This window comes from Lagenorhynchus albirostris, chromosome 20, assembly GCF_949774975.1.
Source record: "Lagenorhynchus albirostris chromosome 20, mLagAlb1.1, whole genome shotgun sequence".
NCBI lineage: Eukaryota > Metazoa > Chordata > Mammalia > Artiodactyla > Delphinidae > Lagenorhynchus > Lagenorhynchus albirostris.
In genome coordinates, this window is record NC_083114.1 from 47581460 (window position 1) to 47604790 (window position 23331).

The 23331-nt window shown below is 46.5% G+C and overlaps 1 protein-coding gene across 3 annotated transcripts in view; it reads right to left on the minus strand.

Moving 5' to 3' along the window:
* FOXK2 (forkhead box K2) overlaps window positions 1-23331 on the minus strand; it is a 70966-nt gene that overhangs the window by 22204 nt on the left and 25431 nt on the right. For all 3 annotated transcript variants that reach the window (XM_060133566.1, XM_060133567.1, XM_060133568.1), the window contains exons 2-4: window positions 6538-6732; window positions 3716-3863; window positions 18-164 (exon numbers count right to left, since the gene is read on the minus strand). In XM_060133566.1, the coding sequence (XP_059989549.1) occupies window positions 18-164; window positions 3716-3863; window positions 6538-6732 (490 nt within the window). The remainder of the gene's footprint in view (window positions 1-17; window positions 165-3715; window positions 3864-6537; window positions 6733-23331) is intronic.

The following is a 23331-nucleotide window of genomic DNA, read 5'->3' on the forward strand; positions in this document are numbered from 1 at the left end:
AACTGAAATGGATTTACCTGCCAGCCCTTGTCCGCAGTCCTGTAGTAGGGATAGTTTTTCGTGATGTGCGTATAAATTCCATTTAGGGTGAGTTGTTTATCAGGAGCCATCGTAATTGCTTGTACGATTAATTGTGCATAGGAATAAGGTGGCTTTGAATCATCCTGTGTTTAAGTTAAAAAAAAAAAGTACTGAAATTATCAAAATTTTTACTAAATTTACTAAAATTCAAGATTGACATTTTTGAGCATTCCTATGATAATGCTTGGTTTTCCTTCCTATAAAAGTAATCTAATATGATGGGGGAACTCCCTGGCAGTCCAGTGGTTAAGACTCTGCACTCTCACTGCTGAGGGCCCAGGTTTGATCTGTGGTCAGGGAACTAAAATCCCACAAGCCACGTGGCAGGGGGAAGAAAAAAAAGTAATATAATATGATGGGAAAGCATTTGGAAAATTGGGAGGAAGCAAATGGATGCATGTACAGCAGCATAAAAAAGAACATTAAAACCACATAAGGAAAAAGTCCAAATGGCAGAAACGGAAAGAATAAGAAAATGAGAAAAGCTGCCTCACCTCAGCAGGGTCCACAGCATGCACACTAAACCACGCCAGAGGCCCATCACGGGGCTCTAGCAGCCAAGTGAAGAGCTGGGCCAGGACAGTGGTGGCAAAGGGTGGAGTGAGCCACCCTCTCTCAGGCCCCTGTGGGGGTCCTCATACACACAAGGAGATGGGGCAAGAATGCTGAACACCCCAGCGCCAGAGTGAGGACCACTCAGAAACAAGTGTCCATCAAGAGGCTCCTCCTGTAAGAAAACCCCACTCAGAGGAGAGCACCAGAAGCCAGACGCAGGGTTCCCACACCGGGGTCCAAGGCACTTGGGCAGGCATCGTTCAGGTGTGCAGGGCTGCCATGCACACCACAGGATGTTGGCATTCCTGGTCCCAGCACACTCAAAGCCACCAGTGGCTCTTTGCCATTGTGACAATTCAGAACCCCATACAAATGCACAAAGTCACTGGGGAGACGGTGCACCTCTGCTGTGAACTGGGAAAGACACATATCAACGGAGAAACCACAAAACGTAACGCTATGTAAACAGTAAGCTGCAAAAGAATGCATTCAAGATGATACTCCTTATATGAGGTTTAGAAATAAACAATTTAGATATTGTTTAGAGATAAATACAAATAGGCAGACAAGCAGAGGACTGCAGGATGGGTGAGGAAGGAGAGTGAAGTGCCAAAGAACGGAATGCAGGCTTCACCTTCACTAAAGGCTAACTTTAGTCCTGACAGTTGGCCGTGGGCATGTGCTCTGCACTGGAAGACTGAGCCACCTGTTATCCCAGCACCCCACTTTCATTTACATTTTTTATTTTTTAAAATATTTATGTATTTGGCTGCACCAGGCCTTAATTGTGGCATGTGGGTGTGGCCCGTGGGATCTTCGTTGTGACGTGCGGGACCTTTAGCTGCGTCACGCAGGATTTTTATTAGTTGCGGCATGTGGGATCTCTTTTAAGTTCATGTGGGATCTAGTCCCCTGACCAGGGATCGAAGTCGGGCCCCCTGAATTGGGAGTCTTAGCCACAGGATCACCAGGGAAGTCTGTTAGCACCCCATCCATCCATTCATTCACTCATTCATTCATTTACTTATTTATGGCTCCATTGGGTCTTTGCTGCTGTGCACGGGCTCTCTCTAGTTGCAGCGAGTGGGGGTTACTCTTCGTTGCAGTGCGCGGGCCTCTCATTGCGGTGGCTTCCCTTTGCTGTGGAGCACGGGCTCTAGGCGCGCAGGCTTCAGTAGTTCTGGCACTCGGGCTCAGCAGTTGTGGTTCGCGGGCTCTAGAGGGCAGGCTCAGTAGTTGTGGCACACGGGCTTATCTGCTCCGCGGCATGTGGGATCTTCCCGGACCAGGGCTCAAACCCGTGTCCCCTGCACTAGCAGGCTGATTCTTAACCACTGAGCCACCAGGGAAGTCCGCAGCACCCACTTTTAAATAGCTGATATTTCCTGAGCACTTGGGCCAGGCTCTGCCCTGTCTGTTCCCTGAGTGAGCTCACGCTGAGTTACAGGAAAGGGACAGTGGAATGGCTGAGCTGGAGTCCACACCAGGTGAGAGTACAAAGCCTTCCTCACTGTGCCTATGCTGCTGTGTTTCCTTGTTATCTTTCTTCTATACATTTCAATTTTTTTTAAAAGCTTTTTTATATTGAAAAACATAACACAGACAGGAAAGCCCATAATACATCCATATCAGGTAAAAACAAATTTTTGTAAAGTGAACAACAGTACAACCAACACTAGGTCAAGAGAGAACACAGCCCCCGTCTCAGTAGCTTCCTCATCCCCCGCTGCCTCCCAGAGAGGCCACCACTACTCCTGACATTTTATACTAATCATAACCTTACTGTGACTTAAGTTTTACCATCTAAGAATGCATCTTGAAACAGTTTAGTTTTGCCTGGTTTTAAACAGGCAAATGGACTATGGACAAAAATGGAATCCAACAGAGGGTGCCCCTCTGTGTCTGCCCCTGCCCAGCACCCTGTGCAAGAGGCTCCTGGCTGCTGTGGAGAGACAGTGCACGGCCACAGCTTATCCATTCCCATGGCTATGACGTGTCCTATGACACGAATATACCACATTTTATAAATATATAAAGTAATACTATGCCTGGTTTTATTTTTTCACGTAGCATTACATCAAGAGCACGTCCATATCAGTAACTATGCCACATAATATCCCCTTACTTAATCATTCTTCCCTCAGTTAGGGGCATTTAGGTTGCTTTCAATTTTCTGTTTTATATGAACTTTTGTTTTGAGATTTTTGTCCATTTCCCCTAAATGAAGTCCTAGAAGGGGTATTACTGGGTCAAAGAATAGAAATAGGCAGGGTCCTATTGTGGGCCATCAATAATTACCATCCAGGGACTTCCCTGGTGGTCCAGAGGTTAAGAATCCGCCTTCCAATGCAGGGCATGTGGGTTTGATCCCTGGTCAGGGAACTAAGATCCCACATGCTGCAGAGCAACTAAGCCTGTGTGCTGCAACTACTGAGCCAAAGCACCACAACTACTGAGCCCAGGCATGCCGCAACTATTGAGCCTGCACGCTCTGCAGCCTGTGCTCCACAACTAGAGAGAAGCCTGCGCACCGCAACGAACAGCCTGCATGCCACAATGAAAGATCCTGCGTGCCACAACGAAGATCCCACATGCCACAATCAAGACCCGATGCAGCCAAATAAATTAAATAAATAAAATTTAAAAAAATAATAATAATAATTACCATCCAAAAGGGGGACTGATGTGTCCTCTCTAAAGTGTGTGTTTGTGTGCATATGTGTTCACATGTACATTCAGACATGTGTGTGTGCAACCTTCACCATCTGGGACAGGAGGACTAAATCCCAAGAGTGGTCTCCTAGGACACCAGGCAGTGACCTTGTGAGGACCAAGGGTTCAAGCTCTCAGCACCTGGGCCCATAGCTGCCACCAAGGAGGGCCCAGTGCTGAATGACCAAAAGAATGCATCTCTAGTGCCCAGCACTGAGAACATGCTCAGCAATGACCCAACATCCGTGCAGACGTGCACTTCTCAAAAGGCCCTGGGGGGGTGTTCCTTGACATGCAGGCAATGCAGTGAGGACAGCTGGCTCCCCAACAGGCCCTGGGTTCTGTTTCGAGGCTATAAAACATTTACCTTTGGGCTGTCTCCACCTGAAGCTTCCTTCTCATTTTCTGGCTGTGAGTTGTCGGCCATTAAATTGAGGTCAGATGGTATCACACGGCCCATTTTGTACCCTGAAGACCCTGCTCCCCGGGGGCTGGATGGACAGGAATTCGCAGCACTGTGGGCGAGAAAAGGTTGCTCCTATTAGTCTATGGTAAAACGTACATCACACTGTGTTTCAATAACTGACTCTTATTTCAAGGAAAACAAATTTTAAAAGTAAGAGAACTTCAGCATTTTCCATGGAAAAATGGACTCATTAACTCTGTGAAATTTAAGATCACCCTAAGAAATCAGGTATTTGCTTCCACATGTATCATCTTAGGAACTTACCAAGGACACAGAACCATGCATGATGGCTCCAGGGCTCAGCCTGGTAGAGGGACACAGACCACTGCTCTGCTCGCCCCCTCCCACCAGGGAGCTGAGGACAGGCTGCAACAAAGGACATGGCTTCCAGCTACACCGGAAAGGTCAGGGGGAGTCTGAAGAGAGGGGGACAGCAGCGAGGCTGAAGACAGGACGCACAAAGAGGGGAGGAGGCCGTGGATACAGACACGCAGGCTGTGACGGGCTCACAGGGAACACCCAGAAATCAGAAACAGGAACCTGTTTTCAAACATGCACTTTTTTTTTTCACAAGGTAGGGCTTGGCCATGATGCTGAGAATGTTCTGATTCTTGATCTCTGCTGATTAAGAGCCACATTCACTTGTGATAATTCACCAAGTTATGTATTTAACTTACTCTCCCTTTTCTGTACAGTATTATACTTTACAAAAGAGAACAAGCTACTGAAATGGAAGGATGCCAAGATAAGACTGTTTTAAAAATCCAGTAAGTTATAGGACAGTATGTATGGTTAGATCTCATTTATGTTTTGGATAAAAAAAAGTCAAGTATTGCAAATGTATAGAAAATTTCTGGAAAAAATACCTAAGAAACAGTAGTTACCTCCAAAAAACTGAACTGGAAAGGAGGGGCCCAGGAGGTGGAACAACACACTATTACCTGGCACCCCCTGAACACTACTGGGCTCTCTACCATGAACATGCACCGTCAGTATATGCACTCACCCACGAAACAAGTGTTTACCGCATGCCAGGAACAACTCTTAAAGCACTGGGGAGAGAGGAACAAGACAGATGGCAGGACCACACTCTTGGAACTCCTGCTTAATGATTTAAAACTAGCTAACATAAATGAAGGGCCAATGTGGTGAGTGGCCCCACTGGCTGGGTGGTGGTGGGCTCCACCACCGTGAGCTGTCTCAACAGGGGGGGTGCTCTGCTGCTCAGTGCTGGCGGTGGGATATGGAGAGGGGATGAGCAAGGAAAACAGGATGAAGATGGGGCAGGGGGTGAGGAGAGACTGCATCAGCTCCTGACCCAATCCCTAAAGTTTCCAACCACCTCCAGTTCCCTGAGCGCCCACAGAACTTCTGTCTCCACATGGCCAGGCAGTGTGTCAGTGATCTGACCCTAAGGCTGCTGCTTCCACTGTGGGCCGTTGTCCCACGTGGGTAAACACGGGCTTTCTCCTCTTCCTCTGTGAATTCTGTGCACTTTTCACACGGTGCTGAATAAAGATCGGGCCACCGGCTGCTGTCTTCTGCCTACCCACTGCCACACTTACCTGGTGCACAGGTAAGTGCACCTGGTCCATCTAGTCACATACAGACAAATTCAACCAAGTGGGAGAGACAGAGGCAGCATCCTCAGCAGAGCAGCCATGGCAGGGGGCAGAGAAGGGGCCCGGGAGCAGCTGCACTCACATAACACCAAGCAAGGGTACAGCCAGAGTCTACCCGACACTCCTTCCAGGCCTTTCCAGAAGGATACCTTTCTGTCCATGCTGGTTTTTAAGATAAGAAACAGAAGTGTCCGACTAAAAGCTACAACCCAGAGCTGCCCGTGTTCCCTCTGTGCCCTCCTTGCTCTGCTACATGTAGGGGTCAGTCCCAGTGGACGAGGCAAGGCCTTCTCTGCCTGCCAGCCATGCCCTGTGGACACACCTGGACAGTAGGAGCTTGGCTCTCAAGAGAAGTAAATGTGTTCCTTTTGCACCTAAGTCTAACATTACTCACATGGAAGAAGATGCCTGAATACATACTTCACTCTTCTAAGACCCAACAGAACACAGGAGGACCGACCATCTGACCCTAGGACAGGGTCACGCCTGCTGGTCCCAGGCAATTCCTGACCTGACCCTCAGCTACTGCCCCCTGAAAGCGCGGGTTATGCAGTGGAGAGCACGCCTTGAAGGCACCATCCTCCACTTCCTGAGGCTCCCAGTCTCTCTTAGGACATCAGGACAAACAAGTTTGTCACCTCACTGTGGTCAAACTCAGTAATCCAAAGTGTAAGTCATCAGAATTTGCATGAAATTGTAGGAAACCAAAAAACTCAAAATGCAACTGAAAACCCACCTCACATTTTAGACCAATAAGACAAATCATCTATCCTTTAAACTTACACTCAAATAAAAGAATCCCAAGTGAAAACAAGGAACATTTGTGAACTGTGTTTCATATGCAGGAAACTAAGAGCAAACAGTGCTCAGAAACTAAACAATATTTTAAGTGCCCTCAACATCTCCCTCTCCATGTAGGTCAGCCCCAGGGAAGGGAGAAGACGTTGCTGTGCGCTGCTGCCCACTACTGTGACGTACAATGGCTTCTGAATGTCCCACGCAAGAGGCAAGGACTGAAATTTGGACAGGGTCATGTCCACCTTGGCACATGCACACCCTGACCCCACGGTGACCCCGTCTACCATGGAAGCTGCTGTGTACCTGATGGTTCCTGTGGGGGAGGGGAGGGGGCTGATGAGGTGGGCCATGGTGTCTGGAATGTTGATGGTCAGCGGCGAGATGTGAGCCTGCACGGGCTTCACGGGGGACTCGGGCGCTTCCTGTTTCTCCCTCTTCTCGCTGGACAGGGCAGTGAATGTGATCTTGATGTTTGTGCTCGGGAACCTGAACGTGCACCTAAAAAAGAAAAGCCAACTGTCAGCGCCCATCTGCCGATCGGTGGGCAGGATGCCCCATCCACAACAGGTCGCAGAGCCCGAGTGTCCCCAAACATACTGGAGCCTCGACTTGCATGGAAGAGTCGGAGAGAAGCCCATTTCAAGTTCACCTCACATGTTACAAGTCGATTAATGAGGGAAACACAAAGGAGGCATCACATGATTTAAAAACACTAGTAAGCAAAAACATCATTTAGACCAGCTCAACAAGAAAAAAAAAAAACGGGAGAGGAGACTCAAAAAAGACTCAAATACCACTTAATCTACACTGGGTAAGGGTCTGGAGACAGGCTTGGGATCTGGAGATGTGCTCTCGGCACTGAGTAGGTGGAGGCCAGGCAGGAATGCTGCTAACCCCGCAGTGCATGGAAGGTCCCATCGCAAGGAGGAGGTGCCCCAGGCATGCCCCTCACCTGCTTACCTCTGATGACATCTCTTGCCCAGCCCTTCTCTCAGGTTCCTACTCTAGTCTGTCTGCAGCCAGTAGCCAGGGTGTTTCTAAAACAGCAAGATCTGCACGTGGTGTTCAAAGATACAAAAAGGCCAGCCTCTGTCTCTGCTGCCCTCGGGGCACAGCCCTTTCCTTCTCGAGGTCCTTCTCTCATGCTGTCCTCCCTCCACTTTAATACCCCAGAGGCCCCCACCCCACTGTGGGTCAGACCCCACATCCCTGCCTCTTGTCCGTTCCTCCTCTTGCTCACTACCCAGGGGTCCCCTCCCACCCCTCAGCTGCCTATCTGAGGGTTTCCTGACCGCCCCACACTCTGCCCTTGCTGCCACCTTGTTCTTCATTTCACTCCGGCCACATGATTCTATGTTACCCCACTTTTGCTTGTTGTCACCCCAATAGGATACAACCTCCAGTAGAACAAAGCTCAGTTCACTGCTATAACCTGGAGACCAGAAGAGTCCCTGGTATATACAGAGAAGGCCCTCAGTACACACTTGTTGGAATTAATGAACAAGTACCCAGTTTCATACATTAAAAAGGTAATTAAAACAAGCAAATCACATGAATACAACGAATGGGAAGCCCACAACTGCAGCTGCCCCTTTGTCGCTAGCATGAGATCTGAATAATCAACTCCAGGCCTAGAAAAGAAAGGGATTAAGACCCGACTGGCCTTAATTTCTAGCACAATATATATAACAATTACAGGAGTAAGGAAGTTTCCTCCTTTTCCTCCCATTTGTAGTTCCCGAGCTCCTGTCCTCAGGCGATAGTCACTGTTCACCAGGAAGGCCAGGCTGTTAGAACAAGCATCGTCACCCAGCACGAGGGCATCCGATCCCGCAGAGCAGTTACCTCTCTGTGCCTGTTTCCTCATCCACAGAACAGATGACAGCACCTATCTCTGAGAGTACCATGAGGATTAATTCAAATATTTATCAAACACTCAAATGTTTATTAAAATGAAAAAACCACACTACCTTCAGCCCCACTGTAAGATGTCAATAGTACTTGCTTTTCCTACAGTTGGACACTCACCATCCACTGTGTTGTTCGTTCCGTCATCACCTGGGAACTCACAGAAGCCCAGACTGAACCAGAGGAGCAGCACACCCACCTGCCTGTCCTCCACATGCCACGGAAGCAACAAAGCACTGTGCACAATTCCAACACGGGAATGTGAGAATGGGACTCCTCCCTCCCCCAAGGGGTACCTACATGTCTCTGGGGTTTATTTCTGCTTTCCACAAAATAGGACCACACCTTGCATGTTGGCCCTCAGTCTACACGTTCCCTCAGTGTCACCCACAGGGTCTGTTCGCAGACAGACCTCAGCGCAGGCTGAGCGCTGCCTTCAGGGCTAGCACCACCACATGGAGGACTTCCTTCCTTAGTATCCTATTCCCAAAGTTTCCAATTAAAGACAACAATCGTCTCCACGGCACAGGCGCCATCCATAAACCTCAGGCTCCAAGGGCACAGAGGGCATCTAAAGCAACGCAAGGCACTGTCAGGCCACCTGCTGACAGCCTCTGACCGACAGCATGTGAGAGTGTCCCGGCCATCAGTGGACACTGCCACTAACCCCACCCCCTTGACAGGTGAAAATGGTATCTCTGTTTGCATCTTAGCAACTTCTCATACGTGTATGAGCCATAAAACACATTTAAAAGCTACCCAGGTAGTCTGGTAACTTTCTGTTTTTCAATCTGAGTTATGATTACATGGGTGAGTTCCTATTAGTGAAAATTCATCGAGTTACACATGTATGAAACATACACTCTTCTGTGTATGTAGTATACTTCAGTAGAGAGGTTTTTTTTTTTTAATTAAAAAAGCCATCTGTAGATGGATACAGAAATCGGTAAAATGTTGATAACATGCCAGGGGGTTCACAGAACATTTCCTATACTTTTGGGTTAACAATGGTGTATTTCTTTACCTGGGCAGCCATGTTATAATTATAACCGATTTTTCTATGTAGGTTACATTCGAAGCAAAATATATCAAAACAGTGTTTGAGTTCTCTATGGAGTTCCATTAGTGATGAAATCCTTGTTCCCCTTTAGGGAATGTGAATGGCCACTGCTTGACTTTTCTAAGCTAGAAATAAAAAACAGTGGGATAGGGACTTCCCTGGCGGTCCAGTGGTTACGACCCCATGCTTCTACCGCAGGGGGCCCAGGTTGGATCTCTGGTCAGGGAACTAAGGTCCCACATGCCACACAACCAAAAAGAAATAAAATAAATTAATAATGCAGGTAGGTAGCCCAGCCCACCCTACCCAACATGTTAAAAAAAAAACAGTGGGATAATTTTAATTAATTGTTTCACAAAAGTAAAAAGAGCAGCAAAACATTAAAACAGCAGACAAAGCAAGGTGAGTGTCAGATCTCTGTCTCCCCCACACCACCACCAAGAGGCTGTTACGTCTGGGCACGCTGGTCCTCGTTCCCATGAAGCACTTCAGGTCATGGAAAGGGTTTAAGAGCCTAAGATACTATACTGATTAGGGAAATTAAGAGCATGCTGCCCGGGTCTCACGCTGCTTCGTACCATCACAATACCTAACACCGTGTGCTCTTTAAAAATACTTTAACTGATCCTGAAAGATTTGTAATAAAGCTCAGTATAAAAACATGCATCTGTTTATGAGAACTCTGAGAAATATGACAAAATAACAGAGAAAAGGGAAAGATTTTAAAATGAACAATAAGAAAAACCAGACCGCAGAAAGCAGAACGGCAAACCCCTAAGCAAAACATGACCAGGTACTGAGCACCTCTGAGAAGCCGTGCAACTTGAGCCACAAGTCAAAACTGAAGCAACACAACAGCTGATGGCTTCAACCTTAGGCAAGGACCCTGACAAAAACTAAGCTTCTTTTACTTGAATAAACATTAACAATTTTAATATGGATTCAGAGTTGCAAATATCCTTTTCTTCACCTCTCTCTTAGTCTCCTATACTTGGTGACAGGCATTTTTCTTGGAATGGAAACTCTTACAAATGAGATATGCAAGCCAATGGCTTGGGTCTAGAGCTCTGAATTTTAGAGCTCTGAATTTTCAGATTCACAAAGAAGCTCTAAGGATTCTGAAGACCTGTTATTTATTTATTTATTTTTGCGGGGGCTGCATTGGGTCTTCGCTGCTGCGCCCGGGCTTTCTTTAGTTGTGGCGAGCAGGGATCACTCTTCGTTGCGCGGGCTTCTCCTTGCGGTGGCCTCTCTTGTTGCGGAGCACGGGCTCTAGGCGTACAGGTTTCAGTAGCTGTGGCACACGGGCTTAGTTGCTCTGCGGCATGTGGGATCTTCCCAGACCAGGGCTCGAACCCGTGTCCCCTGCATTGGTAGGCGGATTCTTAACCACTGTGCCACCAGGGAAGTCCGTGAAGACCTGTTCTTTATGTATCAATACAAAGCCAGGCCTTATTGCAAATACTTCAACACTAACATCATACAGCTAGGCAGAAATAATAAGCCACACTGAAATAAGCCTCCAACCAAACGGAAAGTCAAATTTAGTGATATCTCTATGCAAAGCAAGTTCAAACAATTAACCAATTAGGCAAACTATTCCCTACAACCAAGTCCAACTGGGCCACTTCAGAGGTGTAGGTGGCCTCAGGAAGAGGTTGGCTCCCATACCCTTTACCCCACAGAGGACGAGACAGGCAGGAACAGTGGTCTGGCCCCACAGCACCACTCGGAAAGGTGAGTGCAGCAGAGCAGCCTTCCACCTCAGCATCCACAGTGACGGCAGGCCCCGGGGGAGGACAGCCACCATGTCCCCCAGCCTCCTGTCATCCTTCTCTGTCGTGGCACAGATTACTCAGACACACTTCCTGAGTTGGAAAAATCTCCCCACAAGTGGGCTCCATTTCTACCTACTTAAAACAACACGTCTGAATGCGATTCAGACAGTCATTGTTAGGATAACTCTGGAGTCCCTCAGTTTTTAAACAGTATTTTAGAAAGTTTAATGGGACAAGGCCTGCAGATGCCACCCTCATGGCCAGGGCACAACGCAGCAACAGTGTCCCTGCCGTGGGGCACCAAGAAGACACTGCCTCACCTTTGGATTTCCTGCTAAAAATAACAAACCCAGATCTCACCAAGAGGAAACATCAGACAAATATTCTACAAAACAACTGGCCTGTCCTCAAATATTCTACAAAACAATGGGACTTTCCTGGTGGTCCAGTGGTTAAGACTCCACGCTCCCAATGTAGGGGGCTTGGGTTCAATCCCTGGTCAGGGAACTAGATCCCACGTGCCGCAACTAAGAGCCCACATGCTGCAAATAAAGATCCTGCATGCCGCTAAGACCGAGCGCAGCCAAATAAATATTAAAACAAACAAAAAAACCCCAACTTTCTCCAGCTCCCTAAATCTATGACCTGCTAACTTCCTATCTCACCCCCAGCAGATGACCCTACTTCTTTAAAAAAAACCAACCAAACAAAAATCAACACAGAAGACACAGAAAGGCCAAGGAATGGTCACAAATGAGGGTAAAGTTCAATGCATGTGTGATCTGACTCTAGAAAAAGGGCATCAGTAAAAGACTGCTAAGTCCAGTTAAGGCCAGTGGGTTAGGTCACGGTGTTGTATCAACGCTAATTTGCTTTGGTACCTGGGCTGTGGTTATGGAAGGAAATTTTTTAGGAAATACACATGGAAATATTTTAGAGGTAAAAATGCATCACGTATGCAGCTTATTCTCAAAAATTTCAGGGAAAAAACAGAGCAATGAAGCAAGTGTGGTAAATGTTAATATTTGGGGAATCTGGGAAAATGAGAATCTCTGTTCTATTTTTGCAACTTTTCTATAGGTCTGAGTAATTTCAAAGAAAAAGAAAAAAATTTGGAAACTTTCAAGATGTCCCATGCAAAGCTTGATGATCTAGGCTGTGCCACTCCAGGTGTTGCTGGGCCTGAGCCAGGCCAGGAACTGTGTCATGAGCCATGACAAGGTGAGCATAGACACAGAGTGTTTGGAAACCACTCACTCTTCTACTTGTTCAGAGTGGACCTTCTCCACAGACAATCTGAGAGCCCTGCTCTGGGACACACCCTCATCATTATCTGTCTTCTATACATTTCAGAATCCCACCAAATTCCAAGGACAATCTTGTGGGACCCCTGACACAGTTATGAAATGTCACCTCACTGCAATTCTTATCAACTCCAGACCCTCCTCCAGAGTCTGTTTGTCCCTGATAGTCAGCCTCGGGCTAAGCAGGGAAGTACAACCCCAGTTCTGGAGTTCACAGGACAGGGTCATGGCCACATTCACACAAGTGACCCTGACACCTGTGCCCTCACATTCACCCAACACAGTTGATGTCTGTTAAACCTACACACCGTCCCATCACTGGGCTTCCAGATTGTGACCCAAGAAGCTGTGGTTTGTGGTGACACCATACTCTGTACTCTGGATTTCTTCTCTCCTGGGAAGATTTGTCCCATCCTACATATAACAATATTCACATAGAACAGTATCTCCCTACCATGTTCCTAGAGCACAGCATTGAGTGTCCTGACAGCCAGCATAGGCTGAACCCTGCTGTTCTACATACGGCCCAAGATCTCTGTGGCTCACAGCAAAGGTCTGGGTCCAGCTTCTACCATCCACCCACTCCATAAGTGGCTGCTTGTGGCTGCTCTGCTCCACTTTTCCCTCACTCTGGGGCCCAGGCTGATACAGTGGCTCCAGTGAGGATACTGCTGGTTCCAAGGCAGAGAGAAAAGACAGAAGGAGCGAGTTCCGTGGCCACACCTGCGGTCAATGGGCAGAAGGGCTTATAGCGAGGACCCTCCCCACATACCACCACCTCCCTAGTGTTAGCAATCCCAAGGGATGTCTGGAAAATCATTTCAAGTCCTTTCAGCTATGCAACTGGCCACAGAGACATTAGCTGAGCAGCTGAACTGCTCTCCAAGGGAAGAAATGAGAGGCCAGTTACTCTGTCATTCACCTGTGACAGCTGACAAAGATAATCTAATAAGAAGAAGACAATCCGATCATTTAATCTCGGGATTGGCAAAGCAATGACTGTGTTAATAAAAATAACATGTCACACAGGGTGGACAGTGCTCTGAGGCCATCGATGACTTGCTATGAGCAGCAGTGATTGCCAAGGAGGAAGGCAACAGGATCTTCTGCATTTGAAGAACTGTGTGGACAGTTACATCCAAGACTGGATCGGGAGGTAAGGGGGGAAATGAGGAAACCAGTGAGGAGGCTTCCAAGGAGCCAGGGTGTGCAGTGCTCACACCACGTGAGGCAGTGAGGACAGAAAGAGGAGACGGGATCTGACTGGTATGGGAGATGGAAATAAACGGCCCTGATGACCCACCAATATGTGTGGGCACAGAAGGGAGAAGACCGCAGGACGACTGACTTCACATCTGGCTCGTGTGGCTAAGAACGCTGGTACCAATTACTGAGATGAGGATGGATGAGGAACAGGCTGGGGGGTGCAGTGGCTAAGTGGACACATGACCTCTGAGGTGCCCGTTACCCATAATCCCAGGGGGATGTCCAACCAGCCCCTCCTGAAACCTGAACAGACACACTCGGTGTTCTCTGCAGTGAGAGGGTACATTCGCCACATCACAGAGGAGAAAGAGCCTAAGAAACGCAACCAGCAGGTCTGGTGGAAGAGAACAGCCTTCAGGACTCAAGCAAGCATTACCCTGCAGGAGGACACACTACTGTGGGAGTTTAACAATGGGTTCTAGTCCCAACTCAGTTATGATGGCAAGCCATGCCTCTTTTTTATCTTTTACAAAAATGGAAGAAAAATTCCTTTTCTTTCCAAACCCTGAGGCGGACTTAGCCAAGAAGGAACTTTAAATGGGCCTATATATACACTTTGATCATTCTCTTCTAGTTTCCTCTAGTTTTTGACAGAAATATCAAAACTTTTACTACAACCTTTAACGAATTGTAGCCCTTAATCAATCACATTTGTCAGTGACTCATAAATCACTCCCCCACCTGGGGCTGCCTTTTCTGTGGCTCCAAGAGCAACATGTCCACACCACCAGTCAGTCCTACCCACTGGTCACGCTGAGCTGCCACCACCATGGGTCTGAAAGGGCCACTTAGAGCCTGGCGGGTGCTCCCTTCGCCCCAGGAGAAGGTATGTGGAGGGGCAGCTCATCAGCTCAGGAGAGGGCTGCCCCTCAGAGGAGGTGTCTTTGGGAGGCCAGCAGCCACTTATTAAAGAGCACAAGTCACAGGTCAACAGCCTGACCCACTATAAGGCAGGTTAGGACAATGAAGACCATACTGGAAGGAGCCCAAAACCCTAAGTAGTTCACAATTTTCTCTGCTGCTCCTCTGCAGTAAACCTCAAGCAACACCTTACCTCAGCTTGACTTCTTACCCTAAAAAATGATAAAACATTCTATAAAACTCATGAAACACAATGGTGTTTATTAAAAGAGGCCACGTTACTATAGTTTTTGTTGGGTTTAGCATGAATTTCTTTTTTTCTCTCTTTTTTTTTTTGTGTGTGTGCGGTACGCGGGCCTCTCACTGTTGCGGAGCACAGGCTCCGGACGCACAGGCTCAGCGGCCATGGCTCACGGGCCCGGCCGCTCCACAGCATGTGGGATCTTCCCGGACAGGGGCACGAACCCGTGTCCCCTGCATCGGCAGGCGGACTCCCAACCACTGCGCCACCAAGGAAGCCCCGAATTTGCTTTTTATATATAATAAAGCTATTCCTTCTTTTTTAAATTTATTTTTTATTTTTGTCTGCATTGGGTCTTTGTTGCTGCGCGTGGGCTTTCTCTAGTTGCGGAGAGAGCGGGGGCTCCTCTTCGTTGCGGTGCACAGGCTTCTCATTGCAGTGGCTTCTCTTGTTGCAGAGCACAGGCTCCAGGCACGCACGCTTCAGTAGTTGCAGCACACAGGCAGTAGCTGCGGCACTCAGGTCCTAGAGTGCGCGGGCTTCAGTAGCTGCGGTGCATGGTATCAGTAGTTGGCACGCAGGCTTCAGCAGTTGTGGCTGTGGGCTCTAAAGCAGGCTCAGTAGTTATGGCGCATGGGCTTAGTTGCTCCATGGCATGTAGGATCTTCCTGGACCAGGGCTCGAACCCGTGTCCCCTGTATTGGAAGGAGGATTCTTTTTTTTTTTTTTTTTTTTTTGAGGTATGCGGGTCTCTCACTGTTGTGGCCTCTCCCATTGTGGAGCACAGGCTCCGGACATGCAGGCTCAGTGGCCATGGCTCACGGGCCTAGCCGCTCTGCGGCATGTGGGATTTTCCCGGACTGGGGCACGAACCTGTGTCCCCTGCATCGGCAGGCGGACTCTCAACAACTGCGCCACCAGGGAAGCCCCCTGGCAGGAGGATTCTTAACCACTGCGCCACCAGGTAAGTCCCTAGCATGAACTTCTAACCAGAGCCTCAAAAGTCTGATTCAATAAGACACCTGCGGGGCTTCCCTGGTGGCGCAGTGGTTGAGAGTTTGCCTGCCAATGCAGGGGACACAGGTTCGTGCCCCGGTCCGGGAAGATCCCACATGCCGTGGAGTGGCTGGGCCTGTGAGCCATGGCCGCTGAGCCTGCGCGTCCGGAACCTGTGCCCCGCAACGGGAGAGGCCACAACAGTGAGAGGCCTGCGTACCGCAAAAAAAAAAAAAAAAAAAACAATAAGACACCTGCAACCTGGGCTCAGGCCCTGCGAGATTTATCTTTGAGTGAAGCACTTTCACTGCATATTTAGCTTTGAGGTGACTTAGAAACTACACAGCACGTGAAACAAAGCTTTTCTGCGTGGACAGGGCCACTGCAGGCATGTGGCTAGTTAGTGAGTCAAACAGGCGTTGTGCTCAGAAGGGCCCAGATGAGGCTGAATGTTCCGTAGCCAGCACCCTGAAATCTCCTTCATCATTTTATCTGAGTCTGTGTCTTGTAAGTGAGGTCCAATGGGTCAAAGGACCACAGCCTGGGGCGTGGAGGCTCAGTTCACACACATCTTGCCTCCCACACCCCCTTCCCCTCCACGACCACCCACTGTCCAGGACGGGGCCTGGACAGGGGCACCTTGGGCACCTGGGAGAGTCTGCACTTGCCCCACGAGTACCCCTCCACCTAAGAAAGCTTGATATTAATAACAAAAATACCGCAGCAGGTTGAGAGAGAGAGACCACAAAAGAAATGAAAAGCTTTTTGCAGCTTCTTAAAAAAATGAGGTATAGTTGATGTACAATATTATATAAGTTTCCAGTGTACAACACAGCGATTCACAATTTTTAAAGGTTATGTTCCATTTATAGATATAAAATATTGGCTATATTCCCTTTGTTGTACAATATATCCTTGGAGATTTTTGCAGCATTCTTAATCCACACTTTCATTTTGCACTGGACCCGATGTATTATGGAGCTGGCCCTGTATCCTAAGACTAGTAGGAAATGGTGCATTTCCATAGGCAGATCTGCTTTTGTACCCACAGACCACGAAGTCTTGATTCCAGAAACATTCCTGACCCAATTTAGAGAGCTGGTGTTGGGTTTTCCAGCAACATATGTGACCAGCAGCTTCACAACTGCTTCTGAGGTTTTTCTTTGGCTTGGAGAAGAATTTTGTCTGTTGGCCACTTACTGCACTGCGATTCCATTAATGAAGGTACTGGAAAGAGCTGCCTTATCTACTACTTTGCGTGGCAATTTGCTGTTGGGGGAAAGGCTGACTCAGAGAAGCACACTCATTAAAAATCCTGATGCCAGGTTGAGGGTGAAGGCAGTACTAGATATTAGTGTAGTCAATGTGATGCTTTGTGCTTCCAGCAGTCTTGAGCCCTCTCTCGCCTGGATCACAAGCCACCACACCCACGGCTCTGGGTGCAGATGGCTGGGTGGGCCCTCCGTCCATGTCGCTGACGGTAGCAGCAAACAGTCAATCGTGCTGAGCATACAGTAGGTGCTCAGAGAGAAGCGACTACCCCTTTGAGGTGGGACTACTCTTGAGATTACCCCAAACTTGCCAAAATAACATTCACATGAAACCAAAGCAGGCTCTCCAACAGACACCTGACTCAGACTGAACTCACAAGCAAAGCTGTGGGGCAGGGCCTGGGCTCCCTCCTTCCTCTCCCCAGTTCACAGCAATTCCTTCTGCCAATGCAGAAGAGCAGTAGCCTCCAAATATTTTTGATTGTACACTTTTAAGTGAAAAATTAAGCAGGAGTCAACATATGGCTAATATATTATCAAGAAATGAAAAGGCAAGGGACAGAATCGGAGAAATATTCATAATACACATAGCTCACAGATGACTTGTGTTCAGGATATACAAAGAATTCTTAAAATTCAATAAGAACACAACCCATTAAAAATGGTCAAAGTGACCTTCACTAAAGTAGTACAGAAATGGCTAACAAGCACATGAAAATCTGCTCAACATCATTGGTCATCAGTGAAGTGCAAGTCAAAACCACAATAAGATACCACTGCACACCCACAGAATGGCTAATATGAAAAAGCTGACAAAACCAAGTGCTGATGAGGTCACAGAGCAACTAGAACTCTCCCACACTGCTGGCGGGAATATAAAAGGGTGAGACTGCTTTGGGAAAGTCTGTTGGCTTCTTGGTAAAGCCACTCCACTCTTACGCATTTGACAAAGAGAAATGAGAGCATCTGTCCACACAGGCTCCTTCATGAATGTTCACAGCAGCAGGATGCATAACAATTCAACCTGGAAATGGCCCAGGTGTCCAGCAACAGGTGAATGGATCAACCAATGATGTTAAGTCCATGCAAGAAGATATTTCTCAACTACCACTCAACAATCACAAAGGAAAAAACTGGGGGCTTCCCTGGTGGCACAGTGGTTAAGAATCCGCCTGCCAATGCAGGGGACACAGGTTTGAGTCCTGGTCCAGGAGGATCCCACATGCAGCAGAGCAGGTAGGCCCGTGTGCCACAACTGCTGGGCCTGCGTTCTGGAGCCCGCGAGCCACAACTACTGAGCCCATGTGCCACAACTACAGAAGCCCGCATGCCTAGAGCCCATGCTCTGCAGCAAGAGAGGCCACCCACCTTAATGAGAGGCCTGCACACCACAGCGAGGAGTGGCCCCCACTCGCTGCAACTAAAAAGAGAGCCCACACGCATCAGCAAGGACCCAGTGCAGCCAAAAATAAATAAAGTTGCAAAACCAAAACAGAACCCAAAAAAAGTGCCCAAACAAGCAACATGGATGAATCTCAAAAACATGTTAATCAAAAAAAGCCAAACTGAAGAGTACACACTGCATGATTCAATTCTTAAGAAATCCTAGAAAAGACAGAACTAGTCTACAGTGATGAAAAGCAGATCAGTGACTGCCTAGGACTTTCAGTTTAGTGAAGAGGGGTAAAAGGGCAGGAAAGAGATTCTGGGAGGGAGAAATGTTCTATTACCTTGATTGAAGTTTTGGTTACATAAATATATGCATCCGTCAAAACTCTTTGAAAGGTACCCTTAAAATAGCTTTTTTTTAAAAAAATTATTTTATTTATTTTTGGTTGCATTGGGTTTTCGTTGCTGCGGGTGGGCTTTCTCTAGTTGCGGCGAGCGGGGGCCACTCCTTGCTGCAGTGCGTGGGCTTCTCATTGCGGTGGCTTCTCTTGTTGTGGAGCACGGGCTGTAGGCACGCGGGCTTCAGCAGTTGTGGCTCGCGGGCTCCAGAGCGCAGCCTCAGCAGTTGTGGCGCACGCACTTAGCTGCTCCGCGGCATGTGGGATTCTCACAGACCAGGGCCCGAACCCATGTACCCTGCGTTGGCAGGCAGGTTCTTAACCACTGCACCACCAGGGAAGCCCCAAAATAGCTTTGTTTTATCCTATGTAAAGTATACCTCAAAAAATGTTTTTTAAAAGAAAAGATTAATGTGGCAACAACACATTCACATATGTATAAATTATATTACTGTACTACACATTATAAAACATAAAAATAGCAACCAAACAGGACGAGAAAAACAATCAGAAGTATATCTTCTTCCAAAATTCTAAAAGATCATCTTGATCTCTTTCTGGGGTACACACACACACTCTGGAGACTAATGTACTAGAGAAAACATCACTTTTGTTTTCCCTGTGAGGTTCCAAACACAAGGAATATAATGTCTAGGATTGTGGAATTTTTTTGTTATATTGAGATATAACATGATATAAGTTTAAGATAATGTAAGGTAATGATAAATGCATATAGTGCAGACTGATTAGCACACTAAGGTTAGTTAACACCATCAACTCAACAGTTACAGTCTGTGTGTGTGTGTGTGTGTGTGTGTGTGTGTGTGTGTGTGTGTGTGTGTGTGTGTATGCAGAACTTTTAAGATTTACTGTCTTACCAACTTTCAAATTTACAATACAGTATTGTTATCTACAGGTACCATGTTGTACATTACATCCCCAGGACCTATTCATCTTACAGCTGGAAGTTTGTAATTTTGACCCTCCCCGCTTCACCCACTTCCTCCATCCTAGGATTGTGTTTTTTAAACCATTGATAAGGCTACCAATTACACAGCAGTAAGAGACATGACTGCATCAAGTTCCTTATTAAATGGACAGTTGCTACATATGTTCGACAATGGAGTAAGGCATTCCATTCTTGAGGCAGTTTATAAAAAGATAATTTCCACTTTATGGGTAGGAAAACAAAAGCATAACCCATGAGGTCTGCTCTCTGAATCGGCAGTTCTGATGCAGTGTCACCCTCCACACTGATGTATTGCCGATGCTGAATACCTGCAGATGCATTTAGACTTCTCACTTATTAGGTCAGCTGCACACAAGAGGTGTTCATTTGCTCAATCTGCAGGAAAGTCTTTTCAAAATACTACGCTGAATGGCCAATATGCACAGGAAAAGATCAACGTCATCAGTCATGAGACAAATGCAAATTAGAACCACAGTACAATACCACAACATACCCATTAGAAAACCTAAAATGAAAAAGAGAAAATGCCAATGTGACGAAGCTGTGAAGACACCTGAACTCTATCTTACACAGTGTCAAAGAAGTGTAAATGCAGAAAGTGTTTTCCAAAGTGGTTGTACCTATGAAAGCCGAACATATGTACATCCTGCGAGCCACTGGAGCTTATCTAACAGAAACGTGCACGTGCTTGTCAAAACACAGCTACCAGAATCTCAATCAAGTGTTCAACTAAAAAAGTCTTCCACTTAAAAAAAAAATCTGTAAGACTCATAGCAGCATTATCCATTATAATAGCCCCAAATAAAACTACCTAAATGTCCATCTATGGCAAAATATCAAACTGCACTATACTCACATTATTCAATACTTTACAGCAATGAGAATGAATGATCCACAGCCAAGTACAGAAATATGGGCTAATCTCAAAAACATTTTACTCAGTGAAAAGCCAGCACCACCCTCTGAAGTACATTCTGTATAACTCCATGTATACGAAATCAAAAGTAAACACTCTACACAGTTTAGAACTCGGGATAGTGGTTCTGTGGCTAGGAGGGACACATGGCGGGCTTCTGTGCGCTGACAAGGCAATGTTTCTTAACTGTGGGCAGGTTACACCGTGGGTTCTCATTAAGCTTTATACTTAGGATCTATATTGAGCTTTTCTGTATGTAGATTCTACTAAAGACAAAAATAAGAACAAATTGTAGACGGTGACAAGACTAGAGACCAACTAAGAAAGTACTCCAGAAGGCCAGGTGAAAAATCGCTAAGTCAAGAGCTATGCAGCAGGAAGGTAAGGGAAAGATCTGAGAAATGTTCAAGTGGAATGAAGGGGACAGATAAATAACTCTATGAATTCAGAGAAGCAGAGCAGACTGGGGACAGTGTGAGCCCTGGTCCTTGATAGACATCAGCTCACAGGAGGAAAGGAGGATACTTGAGCAGAGAGAAACAGCAGGACTGCAGACTCTGGGCTGGAGGACAGCCACCTATCAGCATCTTACTCTTCATATCCCACCACAATGACTTGCCTTAAAGGCCTCTACCTTATACAGGCCCACAACCCCTTGTTCACAAATTCCAAAAAGCAAATAGCTCCAAAAAACCTGATCTGAAATGATTTGCAGCCAATTCTGATCTGAACTGAGAAAGAGCTAATTCTAGCCTTTAATTATCCCACTTAGAAAATTCATGTGTTTTGTAACAGAAATTCTAATGTGTTGGATTACAGGGTGCTGGGAATTTGAAACAATATACAGTACACACACTGTACTACTTTTCTAAAATCCAAACTACTCTGATTCTGAAATACGTCTGGCTCCTTAGGTTCCGGGTGAGATCTGTGTATGCCTGCTGGGTTAGAAATGGTACCATTTCCTTAAGAATTTCTCCAGAAATAATTCTGATTGTTGAAGGGGAAATCAGATGGCTTACTTCAAAAAAAAAAAAAAAATCCATTAAGCTACTGTCCAGAGTAGAATATCAATTAGTATTTTTGTTGCTGTCATTAACAGGCAATAAATGTGCATGGCACAAAATTTAAAAGCCATGAAATAGTAAAAACAGCAAGACTCCCTCTCACCGCACCAGTTTCTAGTGACAGCTCTCAAAGTAGAACCCAGAACTATTCAAACAAACAAGTAAACAAGCAAAGAGAAGCCTGCCTCAAGAGGCAAAGGCCCTGGGTTCCAAGCAGACCAGCAGTGTCTGCCTCTCTGCTCACTGTCATTTCTTCAACTCCCCCCTTGTGGTGCCTCCCCACACCCCAGAGTAGCTCACAAAGTCCCTTAAAAGAAGTGTTCATCAGTGTGCAAAAAGGTTGTCTCACCTACTGCCTCGCTGGTAACATGATTCACTTGTGAATCATGTTTGACCCTCAATAATTTGATTAGCCTCCACAAATGACCAAATTGCAATGTGTTTTTCTTTTTTAAAAAGACATTTCATCAGAAAATTCTGGCACAGGCTACAGCATGGATGAATCTTGAAGATATTATGCTGAGTGAAGTAAGTCAGACACAAAAGGACAAACACTGTGAGATTCTATATGAAGTCCCTAGAGGAGTCAAATTCATAGAGACAGAGAGTAGACTGGTGGTGGCTGGGCCAGGGGAGGGGAGGGAATTAGTGTCTAATGGGCACAGAGTTTCAGTTTTACCAGAAGAAAAGTGTTTTGGAGGTGGTGGTGTTGCACAGCAGTGTGAATGTGCTTAATGTCACCGAACTGTACACCCTAAAGATGGTTCAGATAGTACATTTTATGTTATACGTATTTTACCACAACTTAAGAAAAAAATTTTAAGAGCACTTACAATTGTGTCAGAACATAGTAAGCACTCAATAAATCTTTATTGTTTCTTTATTTTTCAAAGACATTTCACTGAAAGTATTTGAAGACAAGCCTGACTGGGAGAAAATATTTCCAAAAGACATACCTGATAAAGGGGTGTTATCCAAATCACACAAAGAACTCTTAAAACTGGACTAAAAACAAATAACCTGATTTAAAAATGAGCAAAAGGGCTTCCCTGGTGGCGCAGTGGTTAAGAATCCATCTGCCAATGCAGGGGACACGGGTTCGAGCCCTGCTCCAGGAAGATCCCACATGCCGCAGAGCAACTAAGCCCGTGTGCCTCAACTACCGAGCCTGCGCTCTAGAGCTCACGAGCCACAACTACTGAGCCCGAGTGCCACAACTACTGAAGTCTGCACACCTAGAGCCTATGCTCTGTAACAAGAGAAGCCACCCAATGAAAGCCCGCGCACTGCAACAAAGAGTATCCCCCGCTTGCCGCAACTAGAGAAAGCCCGTGTGCAGCAACGAAGACCCAATGCAGCCAAAAATAAAAATAAATTTATTAAAATAAATAAAAATGAGCAAAAGAGCCGAACAGACAACTCACCAATAAAGACATACACATGGCAAATGAATATAAGAAAAGATGTTCCACATAATATGTTAATCAAGGAAATGCAAATTAAGACAATAATGAGATACAACCATGCAGAATGGTAAAAATCCAAAACAGTGGCAACACCAAATGTTGAGAAGGGTATGGAACAACAGGAACTCTTGTTCATTGCTGGTGGGAATGCAAAATGGTTCAGCCATTTTGGAAGACAATTTGTCAGTTTCTTATAAAACTAAACA